General features: G+C 36.0%; 1 protein-coding gene across 2 annotated transcripts in view; it reads right to left on the reverse strand.

The window, feature by feature from the left end:
- The window catches only part of DOCK7 (dedicator of cytokinesis 7), a 213,522-nt gene that overhangs the window by 168,485 nt on the left and 25,662 nt on the right, over positions 1 to 19,375 (reverse strand). For both annotated transcript variants that reach the window (XM_006147525.3, XM_006147522.3), the window contains exons 7-11: positions 17,491 to 17,557; positions 15,308 to 15,457; positions 9,490 to 9,570; positions 7,166 to 7,331; positions 2,890 to 3,032 (exon numbers count right to left, since the gene is read on the reverse strand). In XM_006147525.3, coding sequence (XP_006147587.1) covers positions 2,890 to 3,032; positions 7,166 to 7,331; positions 9,490 to 9,570; positions 15,308 to 15,457; positions 17,491 to 17,557 — 607 coding nt within the window. The remainder of the gene's footprint in view (positions 1 to 2,889; positions 3,033 to 7,165; positions 7,332 to 9,489; positions 9,571 to 15,307; positions 15,458 to 17,490; positions 17,558 to 19,375) is intronic.

Consider the following 19,375-nt stretch of genomic DNA (forward strand, 5'->3'; position numbering starts at 1 on the left):
TCCCTTCTCCATCATTCTCCTCTACGGATTTTGGGCATGCATGCACATATGCCCAACATGAGTTTTAAGTCACCAGGTATGGAATTTAAGAGAGTCCAGCAACATAACTATTATGCCATCAGCTGGCTCAACATTTATTTGTTATTTTTACTCTTACAGCAATAGAAAACTGAATACAACTGTCAACAAATAGAACAATGTTTTGAAAAACTACTGTGCTGATTTCTGTTTTTAAATTTCCATGAAATTCTTTTATTAATAATTATTTAACTTACTTTATTATTATTATATTTTAATTTGCTATAGGGTATATATGCTCACTAGAGAGAGAGAGCAAGAAAGCAAGCCATCTGCTCCAGGACTCAAACCATGGGTGGCCGGCCATGTGGGAGTCCTGCACCTTCACCACCACATTATCTGCTGGGCCAATCTCCATGTACTTTTAATATCGTTGGCTTGATACATTTCAAGTCTATACATAAACTAACTTATGTCTACTATATCCCAATTGTGGATCGTGCCCTCACACACTAAAACATAAATCAACAAAATTGCCTTCTGTGTCTCAGAGGAAATGTGCACTGTGATTTCTACTGTATTAAAATGGCTTACTGAATTTGCATTTGTCTGAGTTATAACTTTCCAGCTATTTAAGTATACTTACACAAAAAGAACATGCTCATAGTTAACATTTAAAAAAAATACAGAACTGAGCAAAATAAAGCACATGTGCTCCGTACGCCCAACAATCATTTAAGTTTTCATAATCACTTTGTCCTAATTCCTAGTTACCAATATTCAAAACAATGTCTGGTACATGATGAATGCTCAAAACGTACTTGCTGGATAAATAAGTGAAGGGTGAATAGTTTTGTTCATTTCAGTTTACAATACCAATTCAATGCTAAAACAGACCGAAAAAATAAAGAGAGCTGTAGCACTAAAAGCAGAAGTGACATAGCAGATGAAGACAGAGAAGGGAAAATGACATCTGCAGTTTGTGTCACTATGTCAGGGTATATCTACTGCCCTTTTCCCACAGCTATGTTTGGCCTTGATGCAAATAATACGCAAATGGCCTTCTCCAAACTCTCTCCTTTTCTATTTTCCTTTTTTTTTTTTTTTTTTTTTAGATTTTTGTCATAGGTCACATGCATTCACCAGCTAGAGACAGAGAGAGGGAAAGTGAGAAATCACCTCCCAGAGGGGATGATCATGCTGCAGTCGCCTCTCCTACATTCTCCTTTTGGGATTTTGGGCATACACACATGTGCACCCAGTGTGATTTTCAAGCCATTGGATCCAGGACCTGAACCACAGCTGGCCATGTGGGAGTCCAGTGCCTTAACCACTATACCACCTGCTGGCCCCGAGATTTTTTTCTTTTTATACTATTCATAACAAAAAGAACTTTACCATTTCAATTGCTTACCAACTACTTTTCTGTTCAACTAGTGTCTCTTGGAGTGGCTGCCTGTGAATAATACTGACATATAACAGTAAAGGGGGCTTCAACTCAAGGCAAGTTCCTAACTCAACACTTGCCCTCTGAAGCTATAAGGTGTCAGTAAGCCAGGTTTTCCTCCTCTTACTCAGAATAACACCTCAGTAGAATTCTAGGAAAAACTTTAGCATTTTTCCTTAATCTACTCTAAAACACACTGATGGTGTATACTCCTCCAGTTTGTCATACTAATACAAGTTTTCTTCCCATTCTAATACAGTTCTGGTCATCTGGTCACTAATAATAAAGACTTTTGAAATTTTCTGAATTTGATTCACAGTATAAAATCCATTTTACATCAAAATCCAGTATATGAATAAATATACATAAACCCTAACAAAAACTGGGGAGAGGGGATCCCTGAAGCAGCCCCACTCTACTGATCTTTTATTGTTGTTGTTTTGTAAGTTGGGTGTTACCTACTAAACTGATTTCCATTAATAATAGATCATGACTGGCATTTAAAAAATACTAATTTATGGGGGCCAGCAGGTGGCGTGGTTAGGGGCACTGACTCTCACATGGTCAACCACAGTTCAAGTCCCAGACCTGGTGGTTTGCCTTCTCACTTTCTCTCTCTGTCCCTCTCTGGACAGAGGAGGAGAGAGAGAAAGAGAGAGAGGTAATTTTTTTAAACATTTAAAACAAAAATACTAATTTGTGGAGCCAGCAGGTGGTGTGGTGGTTGAGTAGCTGGACTCCCACGTGGCCAATGACAGTTCAAGTCCTAGACCTGGCAGCTTGCTTTCTCACTTTCTCTCTCTCTGTCCAAATTAAACTACATAATGATAACAAATAAAATTAAATAAATAAATAATTCTTTAAAAAATATTGGTTTGACCTATGATTTAAAATGGAAAGAGCAGATTTGCAGAAAGTAAAATATCTTTGCTTAAGAAACTCTTGGATCTATAAATTCACCTTCAAAAATTTAACATTTGACTGCCTTTGGCACATAAAATGTACTACTAGGGCCTGAAAGTTCTATTGTACATTCTGTAGATTATGGTAGTTTAGGTTGTAAACACTTGGGTAGGAAAGACAAATGTAGATACACACTCATTAAAAAAATTCACAAACCATCAATGTTAACCAAAAGTTACACTATTAAAATTGAGCAATAGGATATAGGTATAAGAGATTAATTTTGGTAGATTGATTAATCAAGGTCAACATTTAAATACAATACATTTAAAACAACAGGCACAATATAAATTAATTCTTATTCTTATAGTTTTTATTTTTATTATTCTCTCATTCTTAAAGTTTTTAAACTTCTTGGAATCTCACTCATATATATGTACAGTACAATTACTACTTTTCTAAAACTAAAACAAATTTATGTACAAACGACCTCCCAGAATTCCTACATGACAGAACAATACCTGCTTAAAAAAATTTGTCACTGTGAGAGTTGCAGGACGAAAGCTGGTCAGGTTACAAGCATCATCTCCACTTGTTGTCCTTTCAAGTGATCGTCTGCCAACAATACTAGAATTCCTCCTCTCTGACCAAGACCCTTTTCGTTCTACCAAGGAAAAAAAAATAAGATGTTCATTTTTTATATAATTTAAAATTTGTTTAGAAAGAGCTTCCCAAACATGGAGAAAATAATCCATTCAGCCTGTATATTAGAATAGAAGGATTTTACTTCTGGAGACATTGGTAAAAAGGCACTATGGCCAAACCTTCTGGCTCTCTTTTTATAACTTCACCAGTAAAAAAAAAAAAAAGCTCTCTCTAACATGCAAAAGTTTGTAAAGCAAAAAAGAAAAAAATTAGAGTGAAGAGACGACCCTTGGAATGGGAGAATGTATCTGCAAACACTCCTTCAAATAAGGAACTGATAACCAAAATATACAGGAACTCAAGCAGCTTACCTGCCCCCCCAAAAAAATCCAACTAAAAGATGGGCAAAATAGTTGAACAGACAACTTTCTAAAAAAGACATACAAACAGCCAAAAAGCATGTGAAAAAAATGCTTACCAGGCTTACTATTCTTTATCATAAGGGACATGCAAATCAAAACCACAAAAAGATACCAGCTAACCCAGTCAGAATAACTAAAATTAAAAAAATAAAACATGGTAAGTGTTTGCAAGGTGATGGTGAAAAGGGAACTCTCCTATACTGTTGGTGGGAATGTCAATTAGTACAGTCTCTATTGAACACAATTTGGAGGTTCCTCAAAGACATACCATAGGATCCAACAATTTCACTCTTGGGTATCTACCCAGAGGGTAGGAATACACTTAGTCGGAAAAACACTTGTACTTCCATGTTTATTGAAACACTATTTGCAACTGTTAAGACATGGAATCAACCCAAATGTCCAAGAACAGATGAATGGATTGAAAAAGTGTGGCATATATACACTATGGAATACTATTCAGTCATAAAAAATGAGACCCTGGCATTTGACAGAAAGTGGATGAACGTGGAGGATTTAATGCTATGTGAAGCAAGCCAAACTATGAAAGAGAGGCTCTGTATGTCCCCACTTAATATATACCAAATATCTGCCCTCTATGGCAGAAACTGAAAGGTTAGAAGGTATAAAAATATGGAAAGCAACTGTGGATACCAGAGACAGTGTGGGAAGAGGGTCAGAAATGGGGGGGAGGGGTGGGAAAAAGTGAAATGGGGAGGGGGGGAGCAAAACATTCAGTGGACATAAAGATGGAAAATCACCTGTTGATGAAAATGTGTATGGTATTATATTTGACTGGACTAACATACAGGGTATTCATGCTGAGAAAATTCATTTTTTATGTTGTAAAGATATACAGTGATTGAATGTAAGAAATAAGAAAAAAACATTTAATGTTTTAAAAATGCAAGTTTAAGTGTATGACCAAAGATGAGCTGTGAAGAGCAATTATTGAGAAACTATGCAGCATGAAATACTCACCACAGCAGAATTTTAGTCACCACATAATGGTCCCTAAGTCTTAGCACTTGAGTTTGAAACATAATTATAAAATAACTTGCATTCAATTCAACATCTTTGAAAGATAATCTTGTTATTTAAAATCTATATAACAACTAGATTGAAGATCAACAAGGAAACAGAGAGCTTAAACAAAACTATTAAAAGAACAGATCCAAGAGATATTTATATTACACTCCACTAAGCAAAGCAGAATGCACATTCTTCCCAAGTACTTAACAGAACATTCTCCAACATAATCTATATATATATATACTAATCTACCAAACAAGAGACAATAAATTCAAAATTATTCAAATCATACAAAATATATTCTCCAAAAACAATAGAATTAAGCTATAAACCAGTTAAAAGAAAATTTATGAAATTCACAAATATGTGGAAGTGAAATAGCAAATTTCTAAATACTTAATGGGAAATAGGGAATAAACAGGGAAATTAGAAATAATTTATGATGTTTGAAAATCAAAGTGTATCAAATATATGAGATACTGCTAACGCAGTGCTCACAGAAAAAGTTGTACATATGTCTTAATCAAAAAGAAGTATCTCAAAAGGTATAACCTCATACATTAACTACAAAAGAGAAACTAAACCCAAAGCAAGCAGAAGGATACAAATCGCATAATAGCAGAATGGGAATAAGTGAAACTGAAACTAGAAAATAAATAAGGTAAGTGAAATCAAAAACAGCTTAAATAAATTGATGTAGAAAAAATAGGAAACGTTCAAATCACTAAAATCAGGAAAGGATAACTGGGTAAGTACATACAAAGAATGAGGTTGGACCCCTACCACAATCATGTACAAAAATTAATTCAAAATGAACTGTGAATCTAAATGTATGCATTAAAACTATAAAAGCCTAGAAGAAAATATACAAGTAAATCTTCTTGATCTTCGGTCAGATATAGTGTCTTAGATACAATGTCAAAAGCATAGTGGCAAATAACAGCATGGAAAAATTAAAACTTTAGTGAAAAGTTTTTTTAAGAGAGAGATTTGTGTTGTAGGGTACATGTGCTCGTCAGAGAGACAGAAAGAGAAAGACAGACAGAAAGCAAGAAATCAGCCTCTAGAAGGGATGGTCATGCCACAATCCCTTCTTTTCCATTCTCCTCTCGGGACTTTGGGAACACACACACGTGCGCCTAGAGTGAGTTTAAGCCACTGGATCCGGAACTCGAACCATGGTTTACTGTGTGGGAGCCCAGGGACACAGCCATCACACCACCTGCTGGTCCCGAACTTTACTGAAATTTAACACTTCTGAGTTACAAACAATATGATCCATGAAAGAGATCTGATAGACTGGGAGAAAATAACTGCAAGTTATATATTAGAGAAGGTATTTATATCTAGAACATAAAAGAATTCTTACAACTCATTGACAAGACAAAAAATTAATAATTAGACATCAACTTAATAATAAAAAAACAAAAAAGTCATTTAAAAATGAGCAAAACAGCACCAGCAGCAGTGGTGGTGTGGTAACACAAGGTGATGCTGAACACACAATAGAAGGACCAAGATTTAAGTCCAGAGTTCTCTATGTACATGCCAGGCTTCCACATGTGTGGCCATGATCTGTGTTGGTTAAGGCAAGAGTTGGACTGCAACATAAGGATTCTGTTGGAGGTAATGTCTCTCTCTCATAGAAGTAATAAACATTTTTAAAAACAAAAATAAAATGGGCAAAGGATATATACATATTGGGTCTTTGGAAACATCATGACACATTTTTACATAGAAAAACAGTAAAATATGTCATGATTTTTCCAACAACCTAATACATACTTCCCCAAAGAAGATAAATAGCTGATTCCAATATACACAAAATGAAGCTAAGGTCATTAGCTATCAAGAAAAGATGAATCCAAACCACACTGAGAGACCACTTCACCTGCACTAGGACAGCTATATTCAAAGGACAGATAATAACCAATATTGACAAAGATATGGAGAAAGAGGAATTTTCATACACTGGTACTGAAATTTTGGAAGGTTCAGCCATGTTGGAAAATAGTACAGCAGCTCCTCAAAAGGTGAAACACAGAATTACCATATGACTCAGCAATTTCACTTCTACCTGTATATCCAAGAGAAAGCAAATGTACGTCCATACAAAGCTTATATGTGAATGTTCATTGCAGCATTATTCCTGATAACCAAAAAGTGGAAACAATCCAAATGACCATCAACTAATGAATAGATGAATATGGCGTATCAATATAATGGACTATCATGTGACAATTAAAGGAAATCAAATACTGACACATGCTAGAACACGGATGAACCTTGAAAACATTATGCTAAATAAGAGAAGATAAACATAAAAGACCACATATACCATTTGTATGAAATTTGCCATAGATAAATCTATAGAAGCAGAAAGTATATTAGTGGCTGTTTAAGACATGGATTGAGGTTTTGGGGGGAATGAGGAATGACTGCTAATGAGCATAAAAATGTTCCAAAATTAAATTACGTGGTGGTTACAGAATACTGTAAATATGCTAAAAAACACTGTATTGTACACTTTAAATGGGTGAATTTTATGGTATGCAAATTATATCTCGTTAAAGATTTTTTAAAAAAGAGGCAAAAAGAAAAAAAAATTTTTATGACAAATCACATTGTAGAGTCTATTAAAAAACTACTTAAGAAAAAATGTATAGATTTATAAATATCTTATATACAATACTCTTACCTCCAGTACTGATTTCTACTTCTGTAGAATCTCTCTCTAAACTCCCAGCACTGCTAACAATATTCATTAAATGAATTGCAGTCCAAGCGAAAGGCATGCGGTATTTCCCAAGTCTTTGGCAAAACTGATCAGCTTGACTTTTCAGCTTCTCCAATTTTTCCTTATTCTGCAAAACAGAACTTTATACATTATATGATGATTACACTCAAAAGAAAGTGGTTAAAATATTTTCAGGCCATCTAAAGGAACAGATTAAGAACTTTCAGTTCTCAGGTCGGTACCTTCCTGAAATATCTTTTTTTATTCATTTTTTAAAATTTGCTATAGAGCACATGTGCTAGCTGGTAACAAAGAGAAAGAGGAACCCCCCCACCCCGGGGGGGATGACCATGTTATAATTCCTTTTCCTCCATTATCTTCTTGGGATTTGGAGCATACACACACGTTCAGCAAGTTTTTCAAGTCGCCAGGTCCAGGACCCAAGCCATGCAGTCACTCATGTGGGATTCAGCTGCCCTGACCACCACACCACCTGGCTGGCCCACAGAGATAAAGTACCTTAACCAATAACAACTCAACCTATTCTGGAAATATATGTGTAGAGAAGGCCTCTGAAATTTCTGTTTGTGATTTTGTCATCCTGGGAGAAAAGAAAAGGAGAACAAATGCCTAATGTGTAAACAGTGGGAAAAGACTAGCAGTCCAAATAGCACAGGTCTATCTGGAAGGCATCCCAGAAGCTGGCTCAAATTTTATGCTGTCACTGAAAACAAACACTAAGGAGGCCTGCAATAGCCCACCAACAGTCCAAGACTGAAAATCTATACTACATACAGTCTACCACATACTCTTTTCATATAGGATGTTAGTGAGGTATCCGCTAATGAGTGTCCTATCTTGAAAAGCAGGGCTGGGAAAAGACAGAAAGATAGCTAAATGGTAGCACTACTTCTTATTGTATCTATTATATCTCCAAAATAGATTGTTACTTTAAAAGCTTAAATAGTGAGTAATCTTAAATGCTATCATCTGTATAAGTATGTAAGGAAAACACTGGAAGAAACTGGTAGTATATTTGAGTTCTATATAATACAGCAAATTTAATTTTGAAAATGTCAACCTGGGGAAAGCCGAATACTTTAACACTGATTTCAGACAAAGAGCCAAGGATCAAAGAAGAGTATCATGTGCTCAGAGCTATCTACATTACCAGAAAAAGTTCAGTTCTTGTTCTGAATCTCAGAAAAATAAAACTCAAACATTTTCAAGATTTTGGCGGCTTGTCCAGTATTCCTCAAGTATACTTCTCCTGGCAGTGCCAGTATTAAATTTTGTATTCAAAGCTCCAAGAATCACTATATTCTTAGAGCTAACTCGGGGTATCTAAAATGTGGTATTAATTACTTAACAAAATTTGTTCTTTTATAAGTTTATTCAAATTCTAGACTTTAGTCATCTCATAGCAAAACAAAGTCATATTTTCTATTTTTACAATATTCCTTAATTATTTGCAGGGAGATGGTAGCCAAGAATACTTTAGTTTCTAGAAAAAGTACCATCAATACCACTGCTTTGTAAATATAGGAACTTTGTAATTATTTAGAAATAAACCTGAAATAACTTGGCTCTCTCTAAGAAAGGAAAAATTTTAAATCCGTTTTGGGGTGGCAATTTTAAAGAACAGCACGCCACAAGATACAAGCTGGCTGACAAGGAAATTCTCTTCTTTAAAGGAAGAGGACCAGATCATGGTAGCACAGAGTAACACAACTGGACTTAGATGGGAAGGTCCCCAGCTCATAGCCCACCATCTACACACCAGGTGTGTGTGTGCATGCCGTAACATGAGTTGGCTGAAGTTGATGGTGAGGATTGTGATGTGAATACCTTCCTGGGGGTGCCTGTCTGCCTGTCTGTCTGTTTCTCACACTCACATGTAAGAAATAAATAAATAAAACCTTAGAACCAGCTGGTTGCATGGTAGTTAAGGCAACTGGACCCCACGAGGCTAACTGTGCAGTTCAAATCTGAACATAGCCTGAAATACATGCCAGGCGTATGTGTATGCATGCCCAAAATCCTAAAAGGAAAAATGGAGAAGGGATTGCAGCGTGATCACCCATAGGGAGTATGCTCTCACTTCCCCTTTTTCTGTCTCTCTCCAATAAGCACATGCACCTTCTAGCAGATTAAAGAAGAAAGAAAGAAGAAAGGAGGCAACAAAAAAATGAATTTGTAGCAAAATTCTTTAGTATATTTTATTTAGTATTCTCCCGAATTACAACAGCAATAACAGAAGGGAAATCGGAGGTATGATATTCTACCTTGGTGGCATCTGCTTCTTTGAAAATCATGTATGGTTCTGCACATTCACCAATGTCCCCTTGCTGTAAGACTTTTTCTAGCTGTCAAAGGCAAAAACATACAGATTAATTAAACTTAAGGGATGACACTCAGTCTGAGATGTAAGGATGGCTTAATACATAAAAATCAATGTAATATATCACATCCACAGGACGGGAATAAAAACTACATGATCATTTAAACTGATGTAGAAAAAACACTGGACAAAATCCTGTGTGTTCTCACAACAGAAATAACCTACTAGGAAAAGAAACTATCTCAACAAAATAAAGGTCACAGAAGAAAATCCCACAATTAACATCATACTAAACAGTGAAAGACTGAACATTTTCTCTCTAAGATCTGAAACAACATAAGGACTCCCACTTTCACCTCTTTCATTCAACACAGTACCAAGTCAGTACAATTAGGCAAGAGAATGAACTAAAGTGCATCTGAATTAGAAAAGAAGTAAAATTTTTCTGCAGATGATATTATCTTTTATTTAGACTAAAGATTATAAACACACACAGAAACATAAAGAAATTAACACTAATAAATGAATTTGACAAAATGTCAGGATATAAAATCTATGAACCAAAAATGAGGAATCTAAAAAGGTAACTAAGAAAAAAATTCTAGGGTTGGCTCTACAGTCTAGTGGTTAAGGGAACCAAATCCCAAATGGCTAACCACAGTCTGAATCCCAGTGCTAGCAGCTTGAAAAACATACGAGGCAGGGGCTGGCAGGTGGAGTGGTGGTTAAGGCACTGGGCTCTCACATGGCTGGCTGCAGTTCAAGTCCCAACAGGATGGAGAAATGAAGGAGAAAGGACTATGCATGACCATGTCTCATTGTAGGGTGTGTTCTCTCTCTATGTCTCTCTGTCTCTTTCTGGTAAACACACACAACCTCTGGAATTTTTTATTTTAGAAAGAACAAAGTTGGAATGTCTCATATTCCCTGATGTGAACATTTATTATACACCTACAGTAACCAAAATACTGTGGTTCTGACATAAAGACAGCCATATAGACCAATGAAATTGAGTAGAAAGCTTAGATATAAACCCTTGCGTATATGATCAAAGGGTGTCAAGATCATTAAATATAAAAAGGACAATCCTTTCAACAAAGTTTTGAGAAAACTGGATATGCAAATGCAAAAGGAAAAGTTGGATCCTTACTGCATACAAAATTAACACAAAGGAACCAGCAGTTAGCGTAATGGCTATGTCACTGGACTCCGCGGTTCAAGTCCCAGATCCAGTGGCTTAAACTCACGCTGGGCACATGTGCGTGCATGCCCAAGATCCAGAGAGAAGAATGGAGGAAGGGATTGTGGTGTGGCCATCTCCCCTGAGGGGTGATTTCTCACCTTCTGTCTCTGTCTCTCTCTGTCTTTTTGGCGAGCACAAACGCCCTATAGCGAAAACCTCTCCAAAAAGAAAAAAAAAAGAACACAAAAATGAATCAAAGACCTAACTATAATGCTCTTAGATGAAAACATAGGGAAAAAGCTTTATAAGACACTGGACTTGGAAATAATTTCTTGAACATGATACCAAAAGCATAGTCAATATAACAAAAAATAAACTGACTACATCAAAACTTCTATTTACTACACTGAAGAAAGAAATAGAGTGAAAAGTCAACCTATGGAATGGCAGAAAATATCTAATATAAAGATTATCTAACAAGACAATATCCAGAAGTAAATAAAGAAGTCCTACAACTAAAGAACAAATTTTTAAAAACTTGATTAATGAATGGGCAAAAACTTGAATAAATATTTCTCCAAAGGAGATATACACATGGCCAGCAGGCATATGAAAACATGCTCAACATCACAAATCACTAGGAAAACACAAATCAAAACCACAATGAAATATCACACAACCAGAAAGATTGGCTATCAAAAAGAAAAAAAAAAAAAATTTTGGTGAGGATATGGAGAAATTTACCGTTATGCATTGTTAGTGGAAATGTAAAATGTTGCAGTCATTATGAAAAGTGCATCAAAAAAAAGCAAAACAGAATTACCATATGATCCAGCAATTTCACTTCCAAGCATATGTCCTAAAGAACTGAAAGCAGGTACTCTAAGAACTATCTGCCCACCCATGTTCACAGTAGTACTATTCACAGTAGCCAAAAAGCACAAGCAACCCCAGGGTCCATCAATGGACAAATAAAGAAAATGTAGTGTTGACATACAGTGGGACAGTATTCAGCTTTAAAAAGGAAGGAAATTATGAACCTTGAAGAGGTTAAATAAGCCAGTCACAAAAAGATGCCACATAACAGTTTCAATCAACAACAGACCATGTACACACAATAGTCCCGTAAGATTACAATGGAGCTAAACAATCCCTACTACCTAGTTACGTCATAGTCATCATAATTTTATAGCATTAACATATTACTCACGTGTCTGTGGTGATGCTGGTATAAACAAATCTCCGTTACTGCCAATCATATATAAGTATAGCCCATACAATTACGTAGCATAAATAATAAATGACTATGTTACTGGTTTATGAATTTACTATACTCTATTTTTTCTCTTCATCTTAGAATATACTTTATCTACTGAAAAACAAAAAAGGTGACTATAAAACAGTATGCCATGTTACATCAGCAGCAGCCTTATGCAATTTGTGTTTACCATGTGTCTTGATAACATCATTTCCGCTGGTGCTTGAATTAATCTTGTGTTGTCAGGGTCAGCAGGTGCTATGATGGTCAAGGTGCTGGATTCCCACACAGTCAACTGTGGTTTAAGTCCCCGACCCAGCAGCTTGAAAATCATGCCAGGCACACGTGTGTGTGTGTGTGTGTGTGTGTGTGTGTGTGTGTGTACGTGCCCAAAATCCCACCAAGAGAATAGAGAAGGGATTCCAGCATGGCCATTCACCCTGGGAGATGATTTCTCACTTTTCCTCTCTGTTTCTCTCTGGCAAGAGCATGTGCCCTATGACAAAAATTTAAAAAAAAAAAAATGTTCTAAAAGCAGTCACTCAGGACTAGCAGGTGGCATGGTGGTTAAGGCTGGAAACTCCCACATGGCCAACCATGGTTCAAGTCCCAGACCTGGTGGCTTGCTTTCTTACTTCCTCTAACTTCCTCTCACTCTCTCTCTTTCTCTCTCTCTGTGTGTATGTGTGTGTGTGTCTCTCTGGTCAAATTAAAATAAATGAATAAATAAATAAAATTAAATAAATAATTCTCAAAAAAAGCAGTCACTCATAAATTTACCTCTAGTTATATATTAAAATAAAAATATATGATTTAAAAGGGACAACTCAGAGGACCAGCAGATGGCATAATAATTACATCACTGGACTCCCACATAGTTGTCCACAGTTCGAGTTCTGAACCTAGCAGCTTAAAACTCACACTAGGCACTTGTACATGCATGCTCAAAATCCTGTAAGAATGGAGGAGAAGGGATTGTGGTATGTTCATTCCCCCAGAGGGGGCTTTCTCGCTTTCTGTCTCTCTAGCGAGCGCACGTACCCTACAGGAAAAATAAAAAAAATTAAAAAATTAAAAAAAGAAACACAGACAATTCATAAAATAACATTAAGTGGCCAATACAATAGAGTCCACTTATCAAACTTTATGCCTATTTATGTGAGAGAGAAAGAAAGGAAGAAAAAAGGAAAGGGAAAAATAGGTATTTCACACAAGGTTTTACCACATCATATGCCTCCTGTCCCAGCCTTGCAGGTAGCTAGGATTACAGGTATGCACCACTGACTTCTGTCTGTTTAGGCAATAAGGGAAGCCCATGTTCAATGTCAGCCCATCCTAAAAAGCCAGACATTGGTCCACGCCTGCATAATCCCAGCCGTTCAGAAGGCTAAAAAAGGATTACGAGCTCTTGGCCATTTAGGGTAACACAGCAAGAACCCGTCTAAATAGCCAGGTATGGTGGCAAGCACCTCTAGTCCCAGTTACCACGGTTTATCTCCCTGTTTCCTTAGAATTGAACATTTACAACTTCAATGTTTCTTACCCTTAATCTTACCTAAGCCATACACCATCATGGTGCCTACCAACTCTTGTCAATAAATAATCTCACTTTCAAGCAACCAATATCCCAACTGTCTCTACCATACCAGCTCATTCCCTTTATGTTCTATTTAATTAAAACCTACTATTTTTCCCACAGAAAATAAGTATGTATTATGTTTGTCATTTATATTCATTTCTAGAACTTAATTTTACTTTATAAAGGAGCTTCTGAAGACCACTGCTGCTAAATCTTTGCTCACAAAATTATTCATTATAACTCAGATATATTTTAAACTGAATTCATAGGAATGTATCCACAAATTAGGACATTATTCCTGTGGGTAAACAGGATTCATTTCATGATAATCCACTTTATAACCTTATTATAAAATTCATTACCTCTTTATGAAAATTTTATATAAAGTAATTAAAGAATATATTTTAGGCTATTCTCAAGTCAAGATCAAGTTAAGGTAAATTATTCCTTAAGTTACACTAAGCTAAGTAGTTTTGTTTTGTTTTGTTTTTTGAGAGGTTTTCGCTATAGGGTGCGTGCACTCGCCAGACAGAGAGAGACAGAGAGACAGAAAGCGAGAAATCACCCCCCCAGGGGGGATGGTCACGCCGCAATCCCTTCTCCTCCATTCTCCTCTCGGGATCTTGGGCACGCACGCACACGCACCCGGCGTGAGTTTTAAGCCACCAGGTCCGGGACGTGAACCGTGGTCGACTACGTGGGAGTCCAGTGACATAGTCATTACGCTAACTGCTGGTTCCCAAGCTAAGTAGTTTGGTAACATTTAGATTTTAAAATTTGTAACCCTTATTTTTTTTATTTTAAGAATTATTTTATTTAACTTTATTTATTTATTCATTCATTCATTTTAATTTGACCAAAGAGGGAAAGGGGGAGAAAGAGAGAGAAAGTGAGAAAGCAAGCTGCCAGGTCCAGGACTCAAACCACAGTTAGCCATGTGGGAGTCCAAAGCCCTTAACCTCTACAGTACCTGCCGGCCCACCCTTATTCTTAATTGACAGTCAAATCATAATGCTGCATGACCTCAATGACTTAGTTTTTAGTATTATATGATTTAGGAACTGAGTGATAAAATTATAGTATAACTCCTATGATGGTTAATTTCACATGTCAACCTCACTAGGCTAAGATACAGTTGTTTGTTCAAACACCAGTCTAGATACTGCTATGAAGGTATTTCCTTAGTGGTAATTAACATGTAAAGCTATAGATTTTGAGTAATGCAGATTATTTTCCATTATGTGAGTGGGCCTCATTCAATCAACTGAAAGCCCTAAAAACAAAACCTGGCTTCCTAAAGAAGAAATTTCCCTTTGACTGTATCTTAGAAACCATTTCTGAGTTTCTCATCTGCTGTCCTGCAGAACTTGGACTCAAGACAATATAAACTCAATTCTTACTGAATTCTTATTTTACCAGCCAGCTCTACAAATTGCAGACTCACCAGCTCACACAATCATGTTAGCCAATTCCTAAAAATAAATCAATCTATGCCTCACACCCCTCCAGAGAGTTAGCTAACTAGACAGACAGATAACAGGATAAATATCCTGTTAGTTCTTTTCTCAGGAGAATCCTGACTGATATAGCTTAGCTTCCCATTCAAAAAACATTAAGTAGCACCTACAAGTCTATGTCCAATATTGTTAAGGAATAGCTTTGCTCCTAAAAAGTTTTTAATATTGATAGGAAAACAAGTACAAAGATGCCATACAAACAAATATAATTAACATTATTCTCACCTTTATTACAAGAAAAACATCTTGGGAAGGATAAGTGATGGAAAAAATGGCTGATCTTGCCAGGGTGGTAATGGCAGCAGGTGGTACATGCGGCCGTAATAATCCTTTCATCTGCTCAGAATTAAGGTCAAAATAAAAGTTTTCTGAAATCTAAAAAAAAAAATCATATATTAATTTTAAAAATCTAAACATTTTATAAAAACTCATGAAAATCAAATATACCCACTTCCAAAATAATAGATATTAGATATTTTACTCTAACCCATAGTTTACCTTACATTTCACAGAGACAAATCTTAATAAGTATAAATCAAAGCAAAAGAAATGTATAAGCTAAAGAATCATATTCCAAACTTTTTTGATTAAAAATGTGACATCTGGGGCCAGCAGGTAGCATGGTAGTTAAGGTGCTGTGATCCCAGATCTGGGGGCTTGCTTTCTCATTTTCCCTTTCTCTCTCTCTCTCTGTGTCTCTCGCTGATCAAATTAAACAATAACAATAATGACAAAATTAAATTATTTTGGGAAAAAACTGACATCTAATAAAATACACAAGGAAACTGTCTTTGAGATAGATGATTCCAAATTGAATTTTTTAAAAATTACATGAGGGACCAGCAGATGGTGTAGCAGTTAAGTCACTGGGCTCCAACATAGTCAACCTCGGTTTGAGTCCTGAACCCAGCAGCTTAAAACTCACGCCGGCTGTGTGCCCACAGTCCCAAGAAGAGAATGAAGGAAAAAGGATTGCAGCCATCCCCCTTGGGAGGTTATATCTCATTTTCTGTCTCTCTGTCCCTCTCTGTCTCTCTGGCAAGTACACATGTCCTATAGAAAAATATCTCTCAAAAAAATGTGAAAAATATATAATCCCACAATTTAGATAACCAATACAAGTTGCTGAAACAGAGTTTATTAAAGAACTCCATAATGTGTCATTTGTTGACAAGTCACCGAAGCCTTTCCAGATCCTCCTGCACATTCAATTTAAAATATTAAATTAAGAAATGCTTGCTGTATGAGATAACCCTATGAAAAACTTGTAAATGCAATAAAGATATGATAGTACTTAACCTCTGTGGCCTAGCGGTTGAAAAAGCCAGATCCCATATAGCCAGTCATGGTTAAGAGAAACATTCCAAGTACATGTGGATACATGCCCGAAATACTGACAGAGTGGAGAAGCAGGGAAGTGACTGTGGCATGACCATGCCCCTTTGTGGGGTGCTTTTTCCCTTCCTCTCCATCTCTCTCTGGCAGGCACATGTACCCACTGGAAATTAAAAATAAATAAATAAATAAAACTGGGACCAGCTGGTGTCATACAGTTAAAATACTGGACTCCCATATGTTTGAACACAGTTCAAGTCCCAGACCTGGCGGCTTGAAACTCAGGCTGGGCATGTGAGCGTATGTGCCCAAAATTGCAAGAGAGGAATGGAGGGAAAGGGATTGCAATATGGCCATCCCCCTCAGGGGGCTGATTTCTCACTTTCTATTTTTCTGTCTCTCTCTGTCTCTCCAGCAAACACATGCTCCCTATAGCAAAAACCTTTCAAAAAAGAAATAAAACTAAGAGTATTATGAAGACACATTAGTTTTTGACTATGCAAATGGTCTTTTAGCTACTGAGAAATCTGAAAATTATTTTTTATTAAAAATTCACTACTTTTTTTGTATCTTTTACACCATTTGTCTCAAATGTTTTTCTTGTATTATCTTTTTTATTTCTTTCAGTTTTTTTAAAATTATTTGTTTTATTTATCATTTTTTTTCTTTCCATTTGCCACAGGGATCATGCAATCACCAGAAAGAGACAAGAGAGATAAAGAGAGAGAGGGAAAGTGAGGAAGCAAGCTGCCAGGTCTGGGACTCAAACTGCAGTCAGCCATGTAAAAGTCCAGTACCAACTAACATACCACCTGTGGTCCCTTCTTTTCTATTTCTTAAAACAACAAGGTTGCCTCTGCTACTTTTGAACACTTCCAATGAAACAAAAGCTAGTTTACAAAGTATTTTAAAATTAGAAAATAATCAGCCTTATGAAATTAAATTTCTATTTCTTTTTCTAAATATTTGTTTACTAATTCTCACAACCATTACTTCCTATAAAGCAATTTTTAAAAAAGTTTCTGAAATCGTTGATTGTGACAAATTACTACCGTCAAATTACATAAACTTACCTTTTTCTTTTCCTTGACATCATATAAAGCCAAACTTGCAAAAATGGGCTCAATTTCAATCTCAAACCTTTATAAAGGAAAAGGGTAAAATAATTTAAAAATACATATAAAAGACATAGGTACAGAGAAATTCTTATTCCCAAACTAAATTACCTCAGTACCTTATGCTCCACTCCATCTGTGCCTTGGTCTACATTATACCTTTTCTGAAGCCCACTTCTGCATGTAGATCTCTCGCAGTCTAAATGAACGCTTACCTTTAAGTCCATCTTGTGGCACTATCACGTTCTAACCAGTAATGTGGCCATCTGTATACATGCATAGGCTTGTTTTTAAATAAGCTTTAAAACCAAAGATCTAATGTTTTCTTTTTCTATTTTCAAATTATTAGGTCAAGAAAATCATGCATTTTTGCATAGAAAAACATGTCGTGACTTTCTCAACGACCTAATATATATATATATATATATATTTAATGCAATAAACTTAGAAAATACATAGAAATATTCAGAGCAGTCAAAATTTCTCTATGTGGAAAGAACCACAATTCATAGTATAGTACTTATCCAGCTGAATTTTTCCCTATGTATAAATGCACTTAACTGAATTTTTCTGAGCAAAGAATATCACAGTATAGTCTGTCTGAGCTTCTTTTTAAAAAAAAAAAAAAAAAAAAAAAAAAAAAAGACAAAAATCTGGGTCTTATCACTCTGAGATCCTCCTGTCCCATCCCCTCCCCCCCCCCGTGGGACTACAGGCATATGCCACCACCACACCCAGCTCTTGTTTAGACAGGATCTTGCTATACTGTCCTAGACAGCCTCAAACTCCTAAGCCACCTGCCTCAGCCTCCCTGAGTTAATGGGATAAAAGGCACTGTCTCAGCTTTTAGGTTGGACCTGGAATCACCTGGAATCCTACATCGTCCCAGCCTGCACAGCACTGTATCATATCCATTTGTGTATAGCTTAGCCTGCAGTCTGTTTTTGTAACATTTTATAAGCAAATTTCCATGTCATCATTATTAATCTTACCATTAGTTGGAAGGTTGGCATAGTAATTTCCATTATAGAATATGCCAAACTTTATCCTATAACTGTATACTTAATCTGAGATGTCTAATTCACTTTCAAGAACAATAAGCTGCCCACAGTAAACATTTAGCATATTTAAAAAATATATATTATGTGGAGCTGGACCTGCGGCCTATTCTTAAGGCACATGGCTACCTGTACAGTTCAAGTCTCAGCCCCAGTGGCTTAAAACATGTCTGGCACCTGTATGTGCACACTCAAAATACCAAAAGGATAAAGAAATGGATGAGAAAGGACGGTGGTATGGCTGTGTCCCACCAGAGGGTGCTTTCTCCTCCTGTCTTTCTCTGGTAGGTACATGCACCCTCTTGCAATTAATTATCTCTTCCCTCATGTTTCCTACTTAGCTATTTCCATTTTGGAATTTGAATTAGACTTCAGCTGATATTGCTTTCATATTTTTTATCTATTTACATCTCTGTATAAACTCCATGTGAATTTATTCAGCTCCTAGTTCAATTACTCACTTTTTAGTTTTATCTAATCTATGTTTATCCCACCTGATAGAGCTTATCATTTCAACTATAAAATCTCTGAAAAAGCCAAATGAATCATTTAAAAAATCTTCCTGGTTTATTCTAAGACTCTCTTGCTTCTTTGTTATATTTTTTAAATGGGTATTCACTTAAATATATTTAAAAATAATTATTTTATATCCTAAATGGGATCAGTTAAAACCAGTAAGATCTTTGCAAGTCTACAGTTTGTTTTGCTGACTTCCGGTAATTTTTAACTGGAACTAGAATGTTATCTGTAGAATGGCTTTGAAGCCTGAAACTTTTTATTCTTTT

Source organism: Tupaia chinensis, unplaced genomic scaffold, assembly GCF_000334495.1.
Source record: "Tupaia chinensis unplaced genomic scaffold, TupChi_1.0 Scaffold000215_1, whole genome shotgun sequence".
Taxonomy (NCBI): domain Eukaryota; kingdom Metazoa; phylum Chordata; class Mammalia; order Scandentia; family Tupaiidae; genus Tupaia; species Tupaia belangeri.